Raw genomic sequence first — 23005 nt, 5'->3', positions numbered from 1 at the left:
TTTAATAAGTCTTCTAGATGATTCTGCTATACACCAACATTTGAGAACACTGTGACTTACATGATTATGATCCTTAGGGGAATAGCCAAGTTTCTAAAAATGATAACTTAGTTCTAACTCCTGCTGCTGTTTTACAGATCAAATCTCTGGAGACAGAAACTATTCTCTTAAAATTATGTAGATTCATGAGTTTGGTTAAGGATAAATGTACATGGTTCACATCCCCTCAGTCTCTCCCTATAGTCCAAAGTTTTTGAGCAAGGAGTCTGTAGAGTATTGATTTACATTGATTCAAAGTCTAAGTTACATGTTTACGAAACTCTAAGAGACTAGTTTTAGAAATTCCACTGTAATTTCTGCTGGGATAAATTTGTTAGGCTGGGATATCTTTCAAAGATAAAGTGGATGCTCAAATATGTGTAAATTCATGCAATTGTTAACAGAGACTGGGCTATAAGGAATACTTATGTCCTATAGTAATTTTATTAAAGAAATACATGCATCTCTCCTTTTGATGTGTACAGAAACATACTGTTTAACCTGAGGAAGCTGATTGAAACAGGAAAAATTAAAAAAGTAAAAACACTCAACCCATGTAATACTTTACTTTTATAACAAAGTGTTCTCTTTAATATGCTTATTAGATTATCCTGAAGTTCTCTATTTACTCTTTTTTAAAATAATCCAATGAAAGAAAATTTCAGTAGAGTTTGTTTTGCTGGAAGAATCAGGATTCTTGTACTGAGTTGTCTAATGATATTAATCAAATTGATTTACACTGAATGAACTAGCTCTTGATTTGGTAAAATTCAACAAGCATTTATTGAATTGGGTGCTTTCAGAAATACCAAGATGCAGCAAACATTGGCAACTGATAAAGAAAAAAAATACAAGTAGAAGAGGATTTCCTTTTCTATAATAGTAAATGATCGTGTGTTGTGTTCTGTTGTGTGGCAGTTCACTTTTTCCTCCCTACTTATGCTTCACTCAAACAGCTAGGCCATGCCATGTTCACAGCCTAGAGGAGGAATGAGACCAGGCATAGCACAGAAACACATGAGTCCCCCCCACTTTGTTCTTCAAAAATCAAAGGATATTAGAGAAAATGAGAGGAACCCACAACCAAAGTATTTGAGAGACATTAAATGTGAGCAATAGGTTTGAGAAAAAATACAGCCTTTCCTCAGTATTTCCATAAGCCAAGAGACAGTAGCAGACATGATGTCATTAGAGTGGTCAGACTGGTGGTACCCAGTAGTGGGAAAATGTGAAACACTGTAAGTGGTCTCCAGCCTAACAACAGCCACCAGCACTTGAAGACCACTCATCTTTATTGAAGTGGGCACTTCCCATCTCTAACACCCTGGTTGTCATTCCCATTGGCATCTGGCAAGGACTTTCTGTGAACTGCCACCAGCCATTCTTCCAGTCACTTCACAGAAAGACTCTGCACCAAGACTTTTCTTAGTCCTTGTCCCATTCACTTCCATATGAATCCCCCTAGCTGTTGCATCCAACATTCTGAAACATAATTCTAAGACTAAAAACAGATTGAAACCCTAGGCACATATAGGTCTAGAAAAAGTAGCAAAGTGAGAGTCCTGTCTCCCTTCTCCTCTCTCTCACCCTGTGTGTGTGTGTGTGTGTGTGTGTGTTTATGTGTATGTGTGTGGGTATGTGTGTGTGTGTATATATATGTGTGTATATATATATATATAAGAGTGTGTATATATACACACACACACACACATATATATATATGTTTCTTCTGAGGTGATGGCAGCAAATGAATCAATTTAACATCCTGTTCACAATAATAGAGTTCTTAATAGAAACCTATTACAAATAAGCAAGATTTCAGCTTTGCTGTGGAGAGAAAATGAGAGTTAATGTATTGAAACTCATCCTTTTTTCCAGGACCTCCAAGCTCTGATAATGGTCAAAATCCACTTGACCCTCCCTACCAAACATTCTGAAATCCTTACCATTTGTCTGAGGATGGAGAAGGGATTCCTTATTTTAAATGACAATAGTAATTATAATGATGACTTTGGCTTGGAGTTGTCATTGCTTTTCCTATTCTCAACAGAGTTTCTATCAAGGTATCATGTGAAATAGTTAACTTCAAGGCCAATCTTAGGAGTACACACTCATTTACAATGCATGAGAACCAAAGACTTATGGTAGACAAAGAGACTGTCCTATCTCATCTCTTTAAATACAAGCACATCTCAGATATCCTACTTCTGCAAGTGTTTTCTTTGTGAAAATCTTTTCTTTGTGAAAGGCTAGAGTACCTCCATTTTTCCACCTCTAATCTCCTAATCATAAGACCTCAGAAGGAGACAAATGAGAATGAATTATCTGCTCTAGTCTTACTCACATAACCAAGAAAAGTCTACTGTTGCTCATTCACTGTTGTTATTTACTTATGAATGAATCATATCTAAAATATTTAGTGATGGCTTCTGATTGTCAAGGTACTGAAGTATATAGAAATTGGTATATGAGTGACAAAAATTGAGTTTATTTTGTTTCCCAGGCCTAGGTTGTCTATCTAATGACAACATTTACAGTTTACCTGGACTTCTCACTGGAAATAGAATAGTTAAGAGTGGGAACTACTTTAGGGTTGTTTTAATTATGCTTTAAGATGAAACATAATATTTAGAAACATCCTCAAATATAATACCACTTTGTTTTTTTCAACAATATATTTTTCTTAGTGACTGACATTTCAAACAGGCTTTCTGAATTATTTATTTTTATTTTAATAAAGCAAAACTACAGGTAAATGTTTTGCCAGATGACTTTCGTGTACTTATGTTCTAACATACCATGTTTGGCACCAAAAGATCTTAGAAACCACTATGAAAAACCGTAAGATTTGAATTAGTTTTCTGACAGAAATGAACAGTTCTGTTGTATCCCTACTTGTCACTGGCTTTCTTAAACACAGAAATATTCATTTCCATAGTCTTTATGGCTTTTTGGAGAATCTCTAAGATTGGTCCCATAGCCTTGACAATGTGTTCCAACAAATCTGCTGCTGACTCTATGGGATTTTTGGAATCCTCAGTTTTTAGTGCATCCTGCAGTTTTTTCAAGGTGTCTGTCATAGTGGTTTTGGAAGAATCTGGACTCCTGGTTCTCTCAGATGTGGTGACATCTGATTGCTCTTTGGTGTCTTCTGTATAGAAGTCACTTAATTGAAGATTCATGATGGGGAATTTCATCAAGTGTGAAAGAGAAGATTCCAAACTCCTAAGGATGTTACTGCTGTTGAGCACAGAGATGATGACTGGTGTATGGGCACTTTTGAACACTTCTTTAGCTGACTGATGCAACTCCTCTACATTGGTACCCTTCTGAACCACAGAGCACATGGCCATTGCAACCTTGGAACCTAAAGACTCCTTTTGAATTTTGTCAAGTTTTGCATCCACTACAGATTGCATCTCCTTAAAAATTTTGAGAATTTGCTCAAAAAAATCCTTAATGTTACTATTGTTTTTCACAGCCATCAAAAGGATTTGAGTATTCATACTGCGGTTAAACAACTCAGTCAGTGTGTTTGTGAGAGAAGCAAAGTCTTGTAAATGAAAGAAGAACATTTTGGCAGCTTGAATCAGTCTCTCTTTATCCTTTTCTGACTCTGAAGACATTTCTTTAACAAAGAAGTTTCAGCACTGCAAAGCAAAGCAGTAATCCCAATGAAAACTAAAAGTCGATTTGGCAACCATAAAAAACTGAAAGTATAGTCTAAATATGAGGATAACTCCTGCCAAGGGCAGGAAAGCTATACAAACATTAAACCAAAAATGATACTTTGCTTCAATAAAAAAATAATAATAATAATAATTAAAACAGAGTAGAATAGGGTTGTATCACTGAATTTATACCACATATCAAATACTATATGCTGGATCCCAAATATATGGATAGATTCATATACTGAATTACACCACACTCAAGGATATTACCCTTGATAACTATTCAGTGTAGTGAAAAATATTGGATAAAGCATTACAAATTACATAGAGGGTCTCTGGTTCCAGTTAAGGTAGACTAAGTACACTCCATCCAATCTTTCCTACTGATTACAACTAAAAATCTGAACTGAATATATAAAATCCCTATCAGATAATGCTGAAAGCTAGATGACAAAAGGCCAAGGAAGTAGGGAGTACGGCATTGAAACGACAACAAAGCAATGAAGCTCTCTGACTTTTTGTTTGAGGGTGGGTGTTTTGTTGTTGTTGTTGATCTTTTCCTCCTTCCTATATATCCCACCTTGGGCTCTAGGGCCGCCTGGAATTAGAACTGTGAACATGCCCAAACAGGGAGAGCTCCAAAAAAAACCTACTCTGCCTAGCAAATCAGGAGCAGGGGCCTCTGCCGGGTAGATCCCTTTTGATCTAGTTGCCGGCAACAAAATGGTAGACCCCCGCCCCCCACCGACCTAGCCCTCTGTCTGCCCTCAACTAGTCATGAGCAGGAGGCAGCCCCAAACACTTCTGATTTCAAGCGCTAGGAAGTAACAGCAGTGCCACCCACCCCCATCCCCTACTCCCCACCCCACCCCCACACACATCTCACAAGCACAGCAGAGGTCAGTCAGTGCTTTGCCCCTGCCCCTGCCAACTGGCAGTGAAAAGGCTGTCCTTATGGGGTGGACCCCTTTTCACTCTTCCCACTCTACCCTGGGCAGAAGCCACTGTCGTGCAGGGATGGTGGTAGTGACCTTGCAGGCTCCTTTCTCTCACTGCTTTGCCCCAAGATGAGAACCAGTTGCAATGGGAAGAGCTGAAACTGTTTTCCAGCCAGCACACCAGGAAAGGGGACCCCTGGGAATCAAACAGTGGGTGGTAGACCACAGAAAAAAGCAAAAATTATAACCAAAAAATAGCACTGTTGGGATTTTCAATGCATGTAGACTCAATGTATATGACAATTACATCATAAAGGAGAGAGGGTAAGGAGACTTATGTAGCTGAAAGACTTCTTGATTTCACTTGAAGTGATAAAATATGAATTCTAAGCAGATTGCGTAAAGTGTGGAAGTATATTATAATCTCTAGAGTAGCCACTAAAAACAGAGCAGGAAACAATGGGGCCATGGAAGCAGAGATGGGGGTGATGTGGCCCCACATTCAGGGCTGATGATGGCCACCAGAGCTGGAAGAGGCAAGGAATGGATTCTCCCTCAGAGCCCCCAGAGGGAGCAAGGGCCTGCTTGACTTCAGCCTTCCAGCCTTGAGAACTCTGAGAGGGTACATTTCTGTTGTTTAAAATCACTAAGTTTGTGGTAATTTGTGACAGCAGCCCTAGATACTAATACAGATTTTGGTCAATAGGCAAATTAAAATGAAACTTCACAATTATTTAAGTAACTACTTATATTACTCAAAAGATGGTTTGAAAAGGAAAACAGAGAAATTTTAAAAACAGAACAGAAAAACAGAAAACTAATAATAAATGTTATACTTAATCTAAGCATATCAATAGTTACATTATGCATTTCTAGAACTAATAACTAAGTTTCACAAGGTTGAAAAATACAAGATCAAATGTACAAAATCAATTGTATTTCCATATATTAGCAATAATATAAAAATAAAAATAAATAAAAATCAGAAATTAAAATTAAAACAATGACCTTTACAATATCATTAAAAATATGAAATATTTATAGATAAATCTGACAAGAGAGATGAAATATCTCTACACTTAGAACTGTAAAATATTGCTGAGAAAAATTAAGGAAGACCTAAATAAATAGAAAGATATATATTGTTAAAGGACCAAAACACTCAATATTGCTAAGATGTCAGTATTCCTCAAATTAATTTATAAAAGCAACGTAATTCCAATAAAAAATTCCAGCAGCTTTTCTGATATATATAAAAGACAATAAATGTTCTCTTAATAGAATTAAAATAGAAATCAACAAAGATACACAAAAAACTACAAAACATTATAAATTAACACACCCTTAAATAATCAAAAAAGTCACAAAAATATAGAAAATATTTTGAACTGAATGAAAATGAAAATATATCAAAATCTGTGGGATGAAACTAAAGCAGTGCTTAGAGACAAATCTGTTGATTAAGTGTTTATATTAGAAACAAAGATATAAAATGAATAATTTTAACTTCTATCTTAAGTTAGAAAAGAAGGAGCAAACATTCAAAGTAAGCAAAAGGAAAAAAATAATAAAGAGTAGAAATCAGTGAAATTCAAAACAGAAAAAATAGACAAAATCCAATAAAACTAAAAGGTGTTTCTTTGAAAAGAAAAACCAATAAAATTGTTAAACTTTAAGCCACATTGACCAAAAAAAGGAGAGAGAACACAAATTACCAACATAAAGAATGAGATGCCACTACTGACCCTACAGACATAAAAAGGATAAAGAGAGAACACTATAAACAACTCTGTGTGCACAAATTCAACAATTTAAATGAAATAGACCCATTCCTTCAAAGATTAAGCTATGAAAACTCACCCAAGTAGAAACAGAAAACTTGAATAAACCTATTTTTCTTAAAGAAATTGCATCTGTAGTTAAACACCTTCTAGAAGAGAAAATTCAAGACACAGATGGTTTCACTGGTAAATTGAAACCATCATTTACAAAAGAATAACAATTCTACACAATATCCTCCAGAAAACAGAAAGGGAGAATATTTCATTTTGGTTTTTTTTTTGAGATGGAGTCTCGCTCTGTCCCCCAGGCTGGAGTGCAGTGGCCTGATCTCGGCTCACTGCAACCTCCGCCTCCCAGGTTCATGCCATTCTCCTGCCTCAGCCTTCCGAGTAGCTGGGACTATAGGCGCCCGCCACCATGCCTGGCTAATTTATTTTTGTATTTTTAGTAGAGACGGGGTTTCACTGTGTTAGCCAGGATGGTCTCAATCTCCTGACCTCGTGATCCAGCCACCTCAGCCTCCCAAAGTGCACGGGAGAATATTTCTCAACTCATTTTATAAGGCTACCATTGCAGAAAAATAAGAAAACTCTAGACGAATATTCCTTAAGAACATACACATAAAAATCCTCAACAAAATATTATCAAATCCAATCCAAAAATGTATAAAAAGAATAATACATCGCACCCAATTTAAGGTGTATCCCAAAAATGTAAGGTTGGTTCAACATTAAAAAATCAAACTAAACAAGAAAAATGACATGATCACATCAGTAGATGCAGAAAAGGCATTTTAAAATATTCAATATCCATTAATAATTAAAATTCTTAGCAAACTAGGAATATAAGAAAACTTCCTTAATCATAGAGGACTCTTACAAAGAACCACAGCTAACATAGTAAGAGACTAATTGTTACCCCTCAGGACCGGGAATTAGTCAGGTATGTCCACTTTCACCAGTTCTATTTAATATCATACTGGAAATCTTAGGACAAGAAAAAGAAAATATTCAAATTGAGAAGGAAGAAATAAAACTACCTCTGTTTGTAGACAACATGATATCTACATATAAAATCCCAAGGAATCTACACAAAAGTTCTTAGAGCTATTAGTAATTTTAGCAGATGCAAGGTCAGCATTCAAATATTCATTGTTTTCTATTCACTAGGAATGAACAATAGGGAACCAATCATTTTTATAAGTATCATTTATAATACTCTCTCAATAAAATCTTAAATATAAATCTAAAAATATATGTGCATAATCTGTGCACTAAGATTTTTAAAAAATTCTGAAGTAAAAAAAAAAAAAATCAAAGAAAATATAAATAAATGGAGAGACAAACTCTGTCCATGAATTGAAAGACACTATAAAGCAAAGATGTCAACTCAAACTCTGTCCACGGATTGGAAGACTTATGTAGTTAAGATGTCAATTTTTCCCAAATTGCTCCACAGAATTAATGCAATCACAATAAAAATGCCATCAAGATTCTTTATAGATATAGAACAGTGAATTCTAGAATATATATGTAAATGTAAAGGAGCAAGAATAGACAAAGATTTTTCTAAAGGAACTGTTAGAAGACTCACACAATCTACTATTAACATATACTACAGTAATTGAGACAGTGTGGTATTGGTGATACATAGATGAACCTAACAGAACAGAAAGTCTAAAAAAGACCCACAAATGTGGTCAACTGATTTTTTTTTTTTTTTTTTTTTTGAGATGGAGTCTTGCTCTGTCACCAGGCTGGAGTGCAGTGGCACGATCTCAGCTCACTGCAACCTCCACCCCTGCTCTCCCGGATTCAAGCGATTCCCCTGCCTCAGCCTCCCAAGTGTCTGGGACTACAGGTACGTACCACCACACCTGGCTAATTTTTTTGTATTTTAGTAGAGACGGGGTTTCACCATGTTGGCCAGAATGGTCTCGATCTCCTGACCTCGTGATCTGCCCGCCTTGGCCTCCCAAAGTGCTGGGATTACAGGCATGAGCCACCATGCCTGGCCGGTCAGTTGATTTTTAACGAAGATGCAAAGGCAATTTAATATGGAATGTTTAGGTGTTTTCACCCTAGAAGAAAACGTAGGCAGTACCATTTAGGACATAGGTATGGGCAAAGACTTCACGACAAAAATGCCAAAAACAATTGAAACAAAAGCCAAAATTGACAAATAGGATCTAATTAAACTAAAGAGCTTCTGCACAGCAACAGAAATTATCATCAGAGTGAACAGGCAACTTACAGAATGGTAGAAATTTTTTGCAATCTACCTACCTGATAAAGGTCTAATATCCATAATTTACAGGGAACTTAAACAAAGTTACAACCCCATCAAAAAGTGAGCAAAGGATATGAACAGACACTTCTCAAAAGAAGACCTCTACAAGACCAACAAATGTATAAAAAAAAAAAGCTCAACATCACTGATCATCAGAGAAATACCAGTGAGATACCATCTCACGCCAGTCAGAATGGAGATTATTAAACAGTCAACAATAGATGCTGGCAAGGGTGTGGAGAAATAGGAAAGCTTTTACCCTGTTAGTGGGAATGTAAATTCGTTCAACCATTGTGGAAGACAGTATGGCAATTCCTCAAAGATACAGAACCAGAAATACTATTTGACCCATCAATCCCATTATTGGGTATATACCCAAAGGATTATAAATCATTTTACTATAAAGACATATGCACATGTATGTTTATTGCAGCACTGTTTACAATAGCAAAGACTTGGAACCAACCCAAATGCCCATCAATGATAGACTGGATAAAGAAAATGTGGCACATATACACCATGGAATACTATGCAGCCATAAAAAGGAATGAGATCATGTCCTTTGCAGGGACATGGATGAAGCTGGAAGCCATCATCCTCAGCAAACTAACACAGGAACAGAAAACCAAACACCACGTGTTCTCACTCATAAGTGCAAGTTGAGCAATGAGAACACATGAACACAGGGAGGGGAACAACACACACCACGGCCAGTTGGGGAGTGGGGGGTGAGGGGAGGGAACTTAAAGGATGGGTCAACAGGTACAGCAAACCACCATGGCACATGCATACCTATGTAACAAACCTGCACGTTCTGCACATGTATCCTTTTTTTTTTTTTAGAAGAAATAAAGAAAAACAAAACAAAAAAAGAAATAACAAAAAAAGAAAGTTTAGGGTTTTTCAACGAATGGTGCTGGAAAAGCCTGATACCCATATGCAAAGACATAAACCTTGATTTTATGTCATACCATATACATACATAAATTAACTCAAAATGGGACATGAATATAAAAACATAAAACCATAAAACAGAAGAAAATCTTGTAATTTTTGGTTAGCTGATTAGTCCTTTAGATATGTATGATACCAAAAGCATATCCATTAAAGAAAAAATGATAAATCGGCCGGGTATGGTGGCTCATATATTGTTACATTTATATTTAAGTATTTATATTTAAGTATTTTATTTTAGTGTAATCCCAACACTTTGGGAGACCAAGGCAGGCAGATCACTTAAGGCCAGGAGTTGGAGACCAGCCTGCCCAACGTGGCAAAACTCCGTTTCTACTAAAAAATACAAAAATCAGCTGGGTGTGGCACACGTCTGTAATCCCACCTACTTGGGAGGCTGAGACACGAGAATCGCTTGAACCTGGGAGGTGGAGGTTGCAGTGAGCCAAGATGGCACCACTGCACTAGAGCCTGAGCAACAGAGTGAGACTCTGTAAAAAAAAAAAAAAAAAAAAAGAAAAGAAAAAGAAAATGTAAAGACCTGATCAGCAATTTCAAATGCCACAAGTATGATAAACATTGTAAATTATTATGTTTACTCATTACAATGTCATTGGCAATGCTAGAAAAGCAATTTTGCAAGAAGCAGGAATATGTGCAGAAGCTAGATTATAAATACTGGAAAATTGATGGATAAAATGAAGTAGAGGCAATGCATGTACACTACCCAACTGGGAAGTCTAACTGTGAAAAGAGAGATAAAGGAGGCTATTGGGTCAAAAAGGTGATTATTTTTAGGTTTGCTTGATTTTTTTTTAAGAGCAACATTCATAAGTGCTGGTGAATTGTTGAAACAATCATAACTGAATCAGGCAGGTTATTCAGGGTCATGGAATATATGGTTTTTGAGCAGTTTTTTTAGGAAAAGAAGGGGATGAGCTTTAGGATAAAGGGAAAAATAAAGCATTCTAAATAAAAGAAACTATCAAGTGAGAGCTACATGCAGATAAGTTTGGAGATATTATTGCTTTCACTCTCATTTCCCACCACTGTCGATCCAGCAGTGAAACTTGTCAAATCAGCCTTCCTGATTCCCTAAAACCACCCTGACTCCAAGATCTACACTAAGAAAATTTGCCTCCTTCCTACAGTTCAGCTCTGACTATTGATTTGATGTCAATACTGGCTTTAGTAGTCAAGAAAGATTTAAGAAGTTCAAGTTTTCAACCTGAGAAACGGATTGCAGAAAAAAGAAGTTCAAGTTGATTAGGGGGCTCCGTATGATGTCAATATTGCTTCTAGTTTTTCTCTGATAATTCTTTTGCATTGTTACTGTTTATCCCTAATTTTGGCAACTCCACTTAGGCTGCTATGTGGTAGGAGAGAAAGGAGTGGATGAGTAGGCAATAAATGTTCAGAAGGGTAGAAATAGGAGAGAAACAAACATCTTAGGAACTGGGTTAAATGGTACTCTTCAACAACAGCCTCTTCAGAAACAAAATGCAACTGTTTTAAGATAGGGTAAGAGACAGACATATTTTTTCTAGATACTGTAGGTAATGGGATTGGTGACTCATGCTTTATTGTCCATACTTACTAATCAAGTTGACACAACGTACCCTTGCTGAAATCCAAACCTCCAAATATTACCCCATAATAAAAAGAATTTTTTAATGGTTCACTATTACCTACAGAATGAAATACAATTTCCTAGCATGACTTTTAAGGCTATCTACAAACTGTTTTTAGTTTTCCATGACTTACGTTCCCTTAACTGCTCCCACTTACACCCTGTATCACCAGCATGGCGGATTTTGTTCCCTGAAAATGTTCTACAATTTTGCTGTCAGTGTTCCCTCCATCTGTATTATCTCCTCTACACCGCCATCCTCCCCAAACATCTGTTAAAATCCTACTTAACATCCATACCTAGTTCAGATACACTGGCCACAGGTGGGGCCCTGGATACATCAAGGCAAGATGATCCACTGGGACAAAAGTAGAAAAGTGACCCCACTTAGCCCTTCTTTAGGAACACTGGGCAGCATCTTTAGATTTTAAAGTCTCCTGTCTGCCTGTCTGGCATTTTGATTCTGTATCCTGTACCCACCCATTCTCCTCTCCCCTCCACCAGGAGATACTGTTGTTAATATATGAATAGCTACCATTTCATAAGATTTTGCCACATATCAGCCACTATGGCAATTACTTTATAAACATTATCCCATTTAAACCTTCTGAAAATCCATAAATTATTAACTAATACTCATATTACACCAATGGGAAAACTTAGAGAGGCTAAGTGACTTTCTTAGTGTTACATGACCAGTAAGGGATATTTGGAGTACACAAAACCAGGACTGTATGAGGGTAAAGCCTGCTGTCTTTCACTAAGTTACACTGGGACTGAGTGATTTCCCTGTGACTCAGGTGTCTTTGCTGCGGAGGAATTAACGGGTCTGAAGACAGAAGCCGGAAGAAGCAGCAGGGAAGACTCTGATCTGAGCTTTCGGAGAAAAGACTCGAGTTGGACTTTAAGGTTTTTATATTGTCAAGACAATTCACCAACATAGGAAGAGAAAGAGTGATAAAGAGGAGAACTCCTAGCTGGAAAGAAAAGAAAAAAAAAATTGGATGCAAGTAACTGCATTTATATCTCTTGAGAACTTAAATAATCAGCAACAGTTAGAGGTACAAATGCAACAGAAGCTAACAGAAACTTAATATCTGGAATAGCTGACAAGATAAAACCCCAAAATCTGAGAGCTGCAATCAAAGAGCCACCTTCTCTACTGAATTGAATTAGCTCAGTTATATAGCGCTTCTCAAAAATAAAAGTCCATTAAAGAACAGAAATTTAAAAATAAGTTTTACACACTATTAGTCTTTCAATTTATATAACTTAATACTATATACTAAGTTTTCATCAATAGGAGATAAAAGAATCCTGAGGTCCAAGCTATGTAGAAATAGCCTATAAACCAGACAGGCAGAGGGACCCAGCAGAGACTAGCAAAGTCTGTAAGTCATCACATTCCACCAGAAATATCCAGATGAAACCAGATGAAAAAGCACTTTAACAATACTCCTAAACAACTGCTGGGACCACGGAACTCAGAAACACAGCAAGGTAAGCAACGTGGATATTTCTATTGATATAATACTCTGTTTCTCAATAGTAGGAGAAATTTGAAACAGCCCGACAGTCTTGAATCCTAACCATAAATAAAGTAAAAAAAGCAGCTTTGTTATAAGAGGATCCCATGACACGTTCCTTGTGATTTGGAAGGAACCTTCCCTGGCCTTCTCTGAAGACAGCAGAGAAGGAAGAAAATTAACAATTTCTTGGACTAAGTCAGAGTGGAAGAGAAGCCGTAAAGCCATGAATTTTAAGACGGATTAAGGATAAGATGATACCTGTGTGAACGTGTGAAGTTTATATGGATAGTACCATTTCCTTCTATGCCATTAATATTAATATAGGCACTCAGTACCTATCTGCAAAAGAATGAATGTGGAATCCAATACTGGTTAATGTATAGTACTTATACTGTTTCATAAATTATGTTCTATCTAAATATCTCTGAGCATTTGCTGTGTGTCTCCAAACAGGCCGTTATCATCTTGAGGGCAAGGAACACTGTCTTTTTCAAATGCCTCAAGGGATACAGTAGAGGCTTCACCAGTGAACACTTGATAAATGCTGATGAATGACTTTAATATTCTTCTTTCTGGTCAGAAACATTTTTTAAAAGAATTTATATCAGAAAGTATATCATCACATCATGAGCAATTTTTGTTTTAATTAAAGGCCACAGTTTTTATTTGAATTAAAGGAGACTCAGAACTAGTTAGAAGCTGTTATTTTCTCCTGAAAAGCTCCTGATTTTACCTATACCCTATTTCCACACTGCCAAATAAGGGAACTGTGCATGATGGCAAAACTCCATTTGGACAGTGAAGAAAAGTGACAGCAAGAAGAAACGTAAAACCTCAGAGAGCAGTAATGAATACACATCAGAGGTTTAGACGGGGTCATGTTTTCCTTTCTTTCTTTTTCAATTGTTATTATAAGAAAGGTTCAAACATACACAGAAGTAGAGACAACAACATAATAAACTCCCATATACCCATAACTCAGCTTTAAAAATTATCAAAACAAGGCCAATCTTTTTTCCTCTATAACCCTACCCCACTATTCTTTCCAGATGATTTGCGAGCAAATCTCAGAGACCATTTCATTTCATCTTAAACGTTTTCAGTTTGTATTTCCAAACAGGCAAGAACTTCTCTTTTTGAAATTTAACCTTACACTTCGCAAATCAACAATATTTAAGCAGGACTATCTTTGACTTGGAAAGATACCAGCACTATGCTTAGTGTCTGGGTGACGGGATCATTCACACCCTAAACCTCAGCAACACACAGCATAGTCAGGCAACAAACTTGCATATGAACCTCCTGAATCTAAAATAAAAATTGTCAAAAATTTATAGCAGGATACCCAGTATCCTACTATAAAAATTTATTTGGGGTAGCACGGTAAAAGCTTTTGGAATGCAGTTTATGATACATATCAAAAGTAATAAAAATTTGATTCCCATTACTTATGCCACTAATTATGTAATTCTTCTAGGTATTTATGCTGAGGAAATAATCCAGATAATGGAGGAAAAAAAAATATGTGGGTATCAAAATGCTCATTAGAACATTATTTGTGATAGTGAAACAATTTTGGATTTATTAAACTATGGTAAAGATAGGGAATAGTATATGCAACCAATAAAATATTTTTAAAACTATAAATAGGGTAAAGTGTTAAGTGAATTAATATAAGATGAATTTTACTTATACTATTATGATAACTTTGTAAAGATACGCATATAAACAAATTTGGAAAAGGAATAACAAAAATCAAAAATAAAATGGAGGTTTATGGGTGTTTTTTCTCCTCTATTTAAAAAAGTTTATATATTACTGGTAATAAGTATATATTAAAAAATTATTTGTCTTACCAAACCATTCACTTTTAATTTCTCCATAATATACCATCTATCAAAGCACAAATCATATATTGCATTATCCATGAAGCTTTCTCTAATCATCTTGATATTAATTTCTAAGTTCACTAGCACTTGACAGTCAACACACTACTGTTATTCACGAAAGTATCCTAAAAAGTTTTATTTGAACATATGACGATCAATACATTTTCATTTTGTAAGGTGGTTCCTTTTCTGAAAAACTAAAACAACTATATGGTGTCATTAAATAAACCTTAAGGCCGGGCGCGGTGGCTCAAGCCTGTAATCCCAGCACTTTGGGAGGCCGAGACGGGCGGATCACGAGGTCAGGAGATCGAGACCATCCTGGCTAACACGGTGAAACCCCGTCTCTACTAAAATACAAAAAACTAGCCGGGTGTGTTGGCGGGCGCCTGTAGTCCCAGCTACACGGGAGGCTGAGGCAGGAGAATGGCGTGAACCTGGGAGGCAGAGCTTGCAGTGAGCTGAGATCCGGCCACTGCACTCCATCCAGCCTGGGCGACAGAGCGAGACTCCGTCTCAAAAAAATAAATAAATAAATAAATAAACCTTAACTTTTAGATACAATTATCAGTATATTTCTATCATATCTTATATGCTCTTTAATCTTAAATGTTGACTTCTCAATTCAAAAAAATTGACAAGGTTAGAGGCAGTAAGCATCCATCTCAAGTAACCTTTGTTTCCATTTTCATTTCTTAAGGTGTGCCGATCAATGGCATCAGCACTTTCAGATGTTTTTGTCATTTTTTAATAAAATAACAAGTCAAAGTTTCCAGGCTTTGTTTTTAGCAACAGAACTCTGTCATCAAATAAAATTTTACCGGCCCAGATCCCAAATGTGTAGAGCAAGAGAAAGCACTGCTGCTCCAGGCCAGCAAGGCCCAGGTGAAAAATGGGAGTCCCAGAGACCAAGAGCTCCACCTGCTGGCTAGCAGTTCCCCAGCAGTTGCTCCAGGGCACTACAGAACCCATTTCATGGATAACTACAATAAAATATTCAAATAATAGCATAAACTCTGTACAAAAGTGGATGGTAATTCCCCAAGTGGAATTTTTCACTGACAGAAAGCACCATCATGTGATAATTCAAATTATGTAAAAGTTCAAACTTACCATACAATGGGTGTAACCAGAGCTGGATTAAATATACCACTTGCTGCCGGTGCCACAATCTTTGAAAGTGACAGGTCGTCACTGAAAATGGAATAAGATGGAGAAAGTATATGGCACAGAACTCCTCTCTGGCACAATATTATGGGTTGTTTGTAAAATATCACCTGAAGCTTGCATGAGTAACAACTCTGACCTTTAAGAAGGGTGACTCCAAATAATTGCAAGGCTTTTGTTTTGCTGAGTGGAGTTAATCGCTTTGGGAGTCAGAACTAAATTGTTAAAGGCAATAATGAAAATACTAAACCCTGCCAACTATAGTTCTCCATGTGGTGCCCAACCTCTCCTCAACTGTCAAGCACATATTTAAGAATATCTACTTGAATGGTTACAAATTGTTAACCTTACTAGACGACTAAATGTCTCCATATGGCCACAGTGCCAATATATTATATATTAAAGTATGGGTTGTTTAAAACAAATTTGCACCAGTCAAATACCAACTATACTTCTAATTTTGTATGATATATTACTTTCAACTTGACATTATAGTTATAAATCTGCCTTAACTTCCTAATTAGATTAGAAATTCCAAAAAAGCAAGGACCATGTCTTTTTCATCTTTGTATGGTTTGCAGAGTGGTGCTGGCATATGACCTTACACGTGGTAAGCACTAACCTATTAGATGAATTGTTAATGAATTAATAATTGCCTTCTTCACTAAGCTCTTCAAACTTCACCTATCCAAAACACAATTCAATGGTTTCACCTTCAATCCCCACCTCTCCTCTTCCTAATTGCCCAGTGCTCCTTATCTCATTTGGGGTGTAGAAATAACCTGGAGCTGTATTCAGAGCTGAAGATATGTTAGCACAAGAAAACCTTCCCCACTTCCTACCCTTAGGAAAAAAGCTAAGAAGGTAAGTCTGACTCAGAATAAAAGTCCTTTTTCATTATAAGGGAAACATAATTCTTAGCACATCATAACATTGCTTAGCCAAACTCGTTATTGGAACAAAGTCATGAACTGATATCTAGATCCTACGAAGAAGAGTGTAAGAGTGCAAGTGCAAGAGCATGACTACTTAAAAGGAAGAAAAACAGTAGTTGAAAACATACAGTGTCTTACACTTTGATTTCTAATAAGACTGAACTTTTCCCACCATTTTATTAGACACTATTTTTTTGTACTCTGTTCAGGGTTGTTTGCTCATTTATATATTAGATTGTCACTGCTTTTTAAAAATAATAACAGTACTTTCTTTTGCATTTTCCCCAGCTTGTTTTCAGTTCTTTTTACATTGGCCATCTTTATTAGTCAAATTTTTGCATGTGATTTTTTTTTTCATTGGTTTTAGGCTTATAAAGTCCTCCTCCATACAGATATTTGAAAATTATCCATTTTCTTCTAGCTATTATTTAATTTTCTGCATGTATGACACTAACAATTTTGTTATTAATTTTTAACCCCAAAGTCTAGCCCATGACTCTGGACCATTTATGGAGTAATAATTTTGATTATTATTGATTTGAGATTCTACAATTTATTATTATTAAATGGATAGAAGAGTCTGCTTTGGGGACTAATTTGTTCTATTAATTCACTGACTCTTGTTCCTGTACCATACTGTTTACTATTTTGTTTTTATGGTGTTTTAATACTGGGGGGAGAAGAGTTCTATTTTTTTTCCTGAAAAAAATAAGGCTTACCTGTTCAGTCTTTCAGAAACACTCTACGGTTAATTTGGGAAGTTGTGCTAAAACAATGAGTTAACTGAAAAGGAGCTGACCACTTGGAAGCATTCTGCCTCCCATCCAGGAGGAAGGTTCATTTCTCCATTTGTTTATCTTGAGGTAGGACCACCACCTTTTCTGGAAACTATGCCTTCATATAATGGCATATAATACCTGCTAGAGATTTTTTCAGCTTTTTCAGGATAAGAAAACTCCTCTCACCTAACTGTCTGAAGAGGAATACAGCTAATTTTCTTCTGTCAGTCAGAAACTAGAGTTTTCACTTCATAATAAGATCTGAAAACCGGGAGTCAAAAAAGACAAACATTTAATGGAAAATTACTAGAAGAAAAAATAAAATTCAAAGTCCACATCTGTGCTTATCAAATTACAGTTTGCAACCCATTGTGTGTTTAGAGAATATTTACTGGATCCTCGACAAGCAATTTCTCTAAAGGGAATTGGATTAGAGATTTTCTAAGTATTGTTTTGTGGAAATGTGTGTCTGTTACACGTGTGCCTGCCTGTATATATGTGCATGTGTGCTGGATTTGAATCAAGGATAAAAATGAATTTCTGACCATGGTAGTTTATTTTGCCAGGAGGTTCCAGTGCATTTTTCTAAATCTAACAACATACATGGTTATTTATGTTTCTAAACAATTTCAGAAAAATTTTCCCTTTTCCGTTTCCAAATTATATCCATATGATTTGGAGGATAGGTTATTTTCAGGTTTACTTTCTTGAAAGAAAAACATCTTCATTCCTTCATTTTACGCTTCTGAGGTTCCCCTTAAGCAGAACAAGAACTGTGGTGCTAGAAGACATAGGGTCCAAGTTAATTACGATGTTGTTTACTTAAAAAGAGACTGTGCCAGATTCCACGTGGATATGGATAGAGAACTCCATTTTTTCTCTCTTTTCTCTCGAGTTTAATCTTTAAAAAAAGTGCCAGCCACATAGAAAGGCTACTCAAAGTATGCATATTGAGTAGCAACGTGCTCTTACTGGCTCAAATTTAGATTTTTCACACAAATAAACACAGAAGAACATGACTGTTCTCTCTAAATGGTACCGTGGGCCAAAAGAACAAACACTGAAGTCTCCTGTCAAGTTATTTTATTCATTCTATGATGTACTCTCACCACTTTTTTTTTTTTTTTTTTTTTGAGACAGTCTCGCTGTGTTGCCCAGGCTGGAGTGCAGTGGCACCATCTTGGCTCCCCGCAACCTCCACCTCTGGTTCAAGTGATTCTCCTGCCTCAGTCTCCAGAGTAGCTGGGATTACAGGCGTGCACCACCATGCCCAACTAATTTTTGTATTTATAGTTCCTACCTTCTCCTCACATGAAATTTTAATCCAAAGAGTCTTGAATATATACTCTTATCACAAGAAAAAAATTTTTTAAAGATTCTAGCATGATATATATGTTGCCTTTGGATATCCCTTAGGTTTAGAAAACAAATAACTTGCCTGTAGAGAAATATAAAGTAATGTGAGTATTTTAAGTGAAAATAACCAAGTATTGAAACACAAAAAAACAGCCCTGTAAATTCAGAGAAATCAGTCGGTAGGTGTGGTCAATGTGATGACTAGGGGTTGGAGAAACGAAGGAGCACTAGTAATCAAGAGCTAAGCATTTCAAATTGGGGTCTGTTTCAAATAAAAGTTATTAAATATTACCTAGAAATAATCATGCTTATTAATAAACAGATGCTTCATAAACATGAATATTTCCCACCACCACAAAATCTAATACCTTAATTTATCCATCAAAGGGTTGTATTCTGTTGCCTACATTTTCCACACACTGACTCCAAATTTCATAACAATAACTGTTTTAAAGAACCTGCTGAGGCTGGGCACAGTGACTCATGCCTGTAATCCTAGCATTTTGGGAGGCCAAGGGGGTGGACTGCCTGAGCTCAGGAGTTGGAGACCAGCCCGGGCAACACGGTGAAACCCCGTCTCTACTAAAATACAAAAAACTAGCTGGGCATGGTGGTGTGTGCCTGTAATCCCAGCTACTCGGGAGGCTGAGGCAGGAGAATTGCTAGAACCTGGGAGGCAGAGGTTGCAGTGAGCCGAAATCGTGCCACTGCACTCCAGCCTGGGTAACAGAGTGAGACTCCATCTCTAAAACAAAAAAAAACCTGTTGAGTGTTCTGAGGAATTCTCCTTACACAGCATCTTGCTTCTTTGCTATGCATGAAGAAAAAGATTTCCTAGTCCCTTCTACGCAGTTAGCAGACATTTTTTAAGACTTTCAGTAAAAATTTACCATTTTATTTTTCAGCGATCATATTGGAAATATGGCCCAAAGTGACTTCCTCTACCCAGATAACCCAAAGAGGCGACAAGAAGTAAATCGTCTTCACCAACAGCTCCTTGATTGCTTATCTGACAGCTTCGATGTCACCAATAAGCTGACTGAGGTTCTAAATACACACTTGGGGTGCAGGCTGGCCTCCATTGAGATGAAAAGAGATGGGACCATCAAAGAAAACTGTGATATCATCATCCAAGCCATTATGAAAATCCAAAAGGAATTGCAAAAGGTTGATGAAGCACTAAAAGACAAGCTAGAGCCAACCCTCTATAGAAAACTTCAGGATATTAAGGAAAAGGAAACAGAGAAAATTGCAATAGTGCAAAAGGTTATTTCGGTCATCCTGGGAGAAGCTACATCTGCAGCCAGTGCAGTCGCTGTTAAACTTGTGGGCTCAAATATCACAACTGGCATAATTAACAAGTTGGTCACTGTGTTAGCTCAAATTGGTGCTTCTCTCCTTGGTAGTATTGGAGTTGCTGTTCTTGGCCTTGGCATAGATATGATTGTCCGTGCCATCCTGGGAGCAGTGGAAAAAACACAGCTTCAGGCAGCCATCAAAAGTTATGAGGAGCATCTGGTGGAATTCAAGTCAGCCTCAGAAAAATATAATCATGCCATTACTGAGATCACCAATACAGTGAAACACCAAATGAAATGAACAGCCATCTTATTTGCCACTGAAGTGTTTTTCTGCTTCCTTTTCAGTAACAGTGTTTGCTTCCTTGATTAGGTTCATTTTCTATAGGCTTCCAATATGGACTTAAATAGGGTAAACAATTTGGAGAGGGAAATTGGGGATGCCAGGACTAGATGACTAGATGAGTTTAGAGCCAATGCCTGGATGAGTTGGTACTAGACGCTATGAGATAAAAAAAATTACCTCCCTGGATATTTTCACACCCTGCTCTACCAGATCAACATTGGGGTAAATGCTATCATAGAGTAGCAAGTATAGAGGTTACTTTTTCCTTTTCTAATTTCATTAAAATTCTTAAATTTTACATTGACTGCAGAGACTTTCATTTCTACCACCAGCTTCAAATATCATTTAGTTATAAGGGGACATACTTAGTAACTTCTGCCTAGACACAAACCCTAGGCCTTCGAATGAGACAGAAATACTATCATATTTTTGACCATCAGAGTAAATCTGTTTTTCGTAAACTAGAAGAGACTGAAAAATGATTTGTAACAATTTGCTTCCATTAGGACAGGAAGCAGATCTGTAAAAGTCTACTAATTACACAATGTAAACCGGATGGATTTGAAAATGGTAAAAATCAAAACTAAAAACATCAAGGTCCTGTTTCTGTAACTGCAACCAACCCTGACCAACTGTGATGATTAAATATCGCTCAAGTGAATGTTCAAACACTGAAACATTTAAAAGACAAGCAAGCAAAACACAGCTACATATGAATAAAATGCATTTAGGATGCAGAATAGAAGGTCACTACTCTTAAAGCATTTGTCATTTAAAGGAAAGTCATAATTTATTATGTTTTCAGAAAAATTAATATAATTTCATTTTCAACACTAGCAAAAAGGAGGCAGCTCCCTTTGCTACATGACGCATTAGGTGGGCCATTTCACTAATTACCTGATTTTAGAAAACGCCAAAGGCTATGGAGGCCTATTAATGGTTCAGCTGAATCTCTGCAGATGTGTTTGTTTTCTAAATCCTTTGCCAGTAAGTAATTCCCATAAGGACTCTTTTAGTCTATACTGACAAAATTATTAATACGCTGTTGATGCCAGACTGCGTTTGTTATAGTTGATTCTCCCATCCAAGTACAAGAAATGTATTGAAATAAAAACTGTTTAGCCTATCTTAATAATATTAGCTACAGGAAAAATTTTAGCTACATGAAAGACTTTAATATTTCCAACATACAGTTTGTTTTCTCTTTCTCTTCTCGCATTGTTTTTCAAAACGAGTTGCAAAACTATGACCACTAATATGGTGTTAGGAAGGAAAAAAAAAAAAACAAGTTGCAAAACATTACAACTTAGTTCATCCTCAAAATTCAAGATTATTTTCTTTTTCATGTATTACCTGGTTTATCAGCTTTAACCTACCAGATCTTGTCATTGTTTCCGACACTCAAATTCAGTCTAAATTCAAATCAAGAATTTCCTAACACAAAGGTAAGTTTAGGTATAGGACCTATCTTATTACCTTCAAGGGCAGTTTAAAGATTCTGCCAAAAATTAATACGTATCTCCAACAATATTTTGAAATATTTATAACTGGTGGTAAGAATGGCCTTCCTACAAGGGATAGTCAGGTTAGGATTAGAAAGAAACAACCGTATCCTCTAAGATAGTTTTTTAAATGTTTAAACTTACCTTTAAGGGAAATAAGTGGGGGCTGACTCAGGGAAAGAGGGGATAGAAGGTAAGGAAAGGGCGAAGGCTAGAGTTAAGTGAATAATCCCGTACGTAGTGACATCATAGAGGACTTTTGGTTGGTGAATAGACCAGTCGGGAATACAGCCAATATATATCAACCTTGCCACTCATAAACTTAAAACCGACTGCACATGTATCCCTGTATTTCTTCTTCAGAACACTAATAAATAATAAATCACCGCCTGTATAAGCAATTTGCGACTCTAATACGGGTCCTGATTTATTTGTTCAGGTGGTCTACAAATGTTCTGTTCTGCGCGTCTATTAAATTTCCACACGTACCAGGCGCCCACATGGGATAACCCGATGCTTACAAAGCGGATTAAACTCAGTAGCAAATGTTATCTGGGTATTCGTTTACAAACGGAGACACCCCTAAAGGATCGCACCTCTTGCGTCATAAGAAACATAAAAATTCAAAAACTAACGTTAATTCCAAGAGACACAAAACGCAGAACGTTTCTGCTTGTGCAGACCGTACCGTTCTCGGACAGCTCAAGGCATTACGCCCGCAGCAACTAGGTCAGAACGCCTCCAACTCGAGAGCCAGGACTGTCAGCCAATCAGATAGCAGCTATCTTCTTTCAATTCCTATTGTACTAGATGAGCGCAATGAGGCGGGCTCTTAGCCGACAACCAACCAATGGATTATTGTATGCGACCGGAAGAGACTCTGGTCCTGGAATTCTTG

General features: G+C 36.7%; 2 protein-coding genes across 3 annotated transcripts; one reads left to right on the top strand and one right to left on the bottom strand.

Annotated features, from left to right (window-relative positions):
* Positions 1-2747: 2747 nt before the first annotated feature.
* Positions 2748-22998, bottom strand: LOC105520500 (chromosome unknown open reading frame, human C12orf60). 2 transcript variants are annotated; one of them, XM_011954253.1, is made up of 3 exons: positions 22822-22998; positions 20935-20937; positions 2748-3689 (listed from the first exon to the last, which is right to left on the bottom strand). In XM_011954253.1, exon 3 carries the CDS (start codon positions 3663-3665, stop codon positions 2931-2933), a length of 735 nt encoding a protein of 244 aa, XP_011809643.1. In that variant the 5' UTR covers positions 3666-3689; positions 20935-20937; positions 22822-22998; the 3' UTR covers positions 2748-2930. The 2 variants fall into 2 exon arrangements, with proteins under 2 accessions (XP_011809643.1, XP_011809653.1); XM_011954263.1 differs by lacking the exons at positions 20935-20937; positions 22822-22998 and adding an exon at positions 22252-22299.
* SMCO3 (single-pass membrane protein with coiled-coil domains 3) lies at positions 12718-21737 on the top strand. Its single transcript, XM_011954243.1, has 2 exons — positions 12718-12806; positions 19867-21737. Exon 2 carries the CDS (start codon positions 19883-19885, stop codon positions 20558-20560), a length of 678 nt encoding a protein of 225 aa, XP_011809633.1. The 5' UTR covers positions 12718-12806; positions 19867-19882; the 3' UTR covers positions 20561-21737.
* Positions 22999-23005: the final 7 nt, after the last annotated feature.

This window comes from Colobus angolensis, unplaced genomic scaffold (assembly GCF_000951035.1).
Source record: "Colobus angolensis palliatus isolate OR3802 unplaced genomic scaffold, Cang.pa_1.0 Scaffold11, whole genome shotgun sequence".
Taxonomy (NCBI): domain Eukaryota; kingdom Metazoa; phylum Chordata; class Mammalia; order Primates; family Cercopithecidae; genus Colobus; species Colobus angolensis.
Note: the sequence above shows the minus strand (reverse complement) of the source record. Positions and strands in the feature narration are given on the sequence as shown.

Excerpts from the sequence above, each read along its gene's own strand:
- LOC105520500 (XM_011954253.1), bottom strand. The coding sequence starts at position 3,665 with ATGTCTTCAGAGTCAGAAAAGGATAAAGAGAGACTGATTCAAGCTGCC.
- SMCO3 (XM_011954243.1), top strand. The coding sequence starts at position 19,883 with ATGGCCCAAAGTGACTTCCTCTACCCAGATAACCCAAAGAGGCGACAA.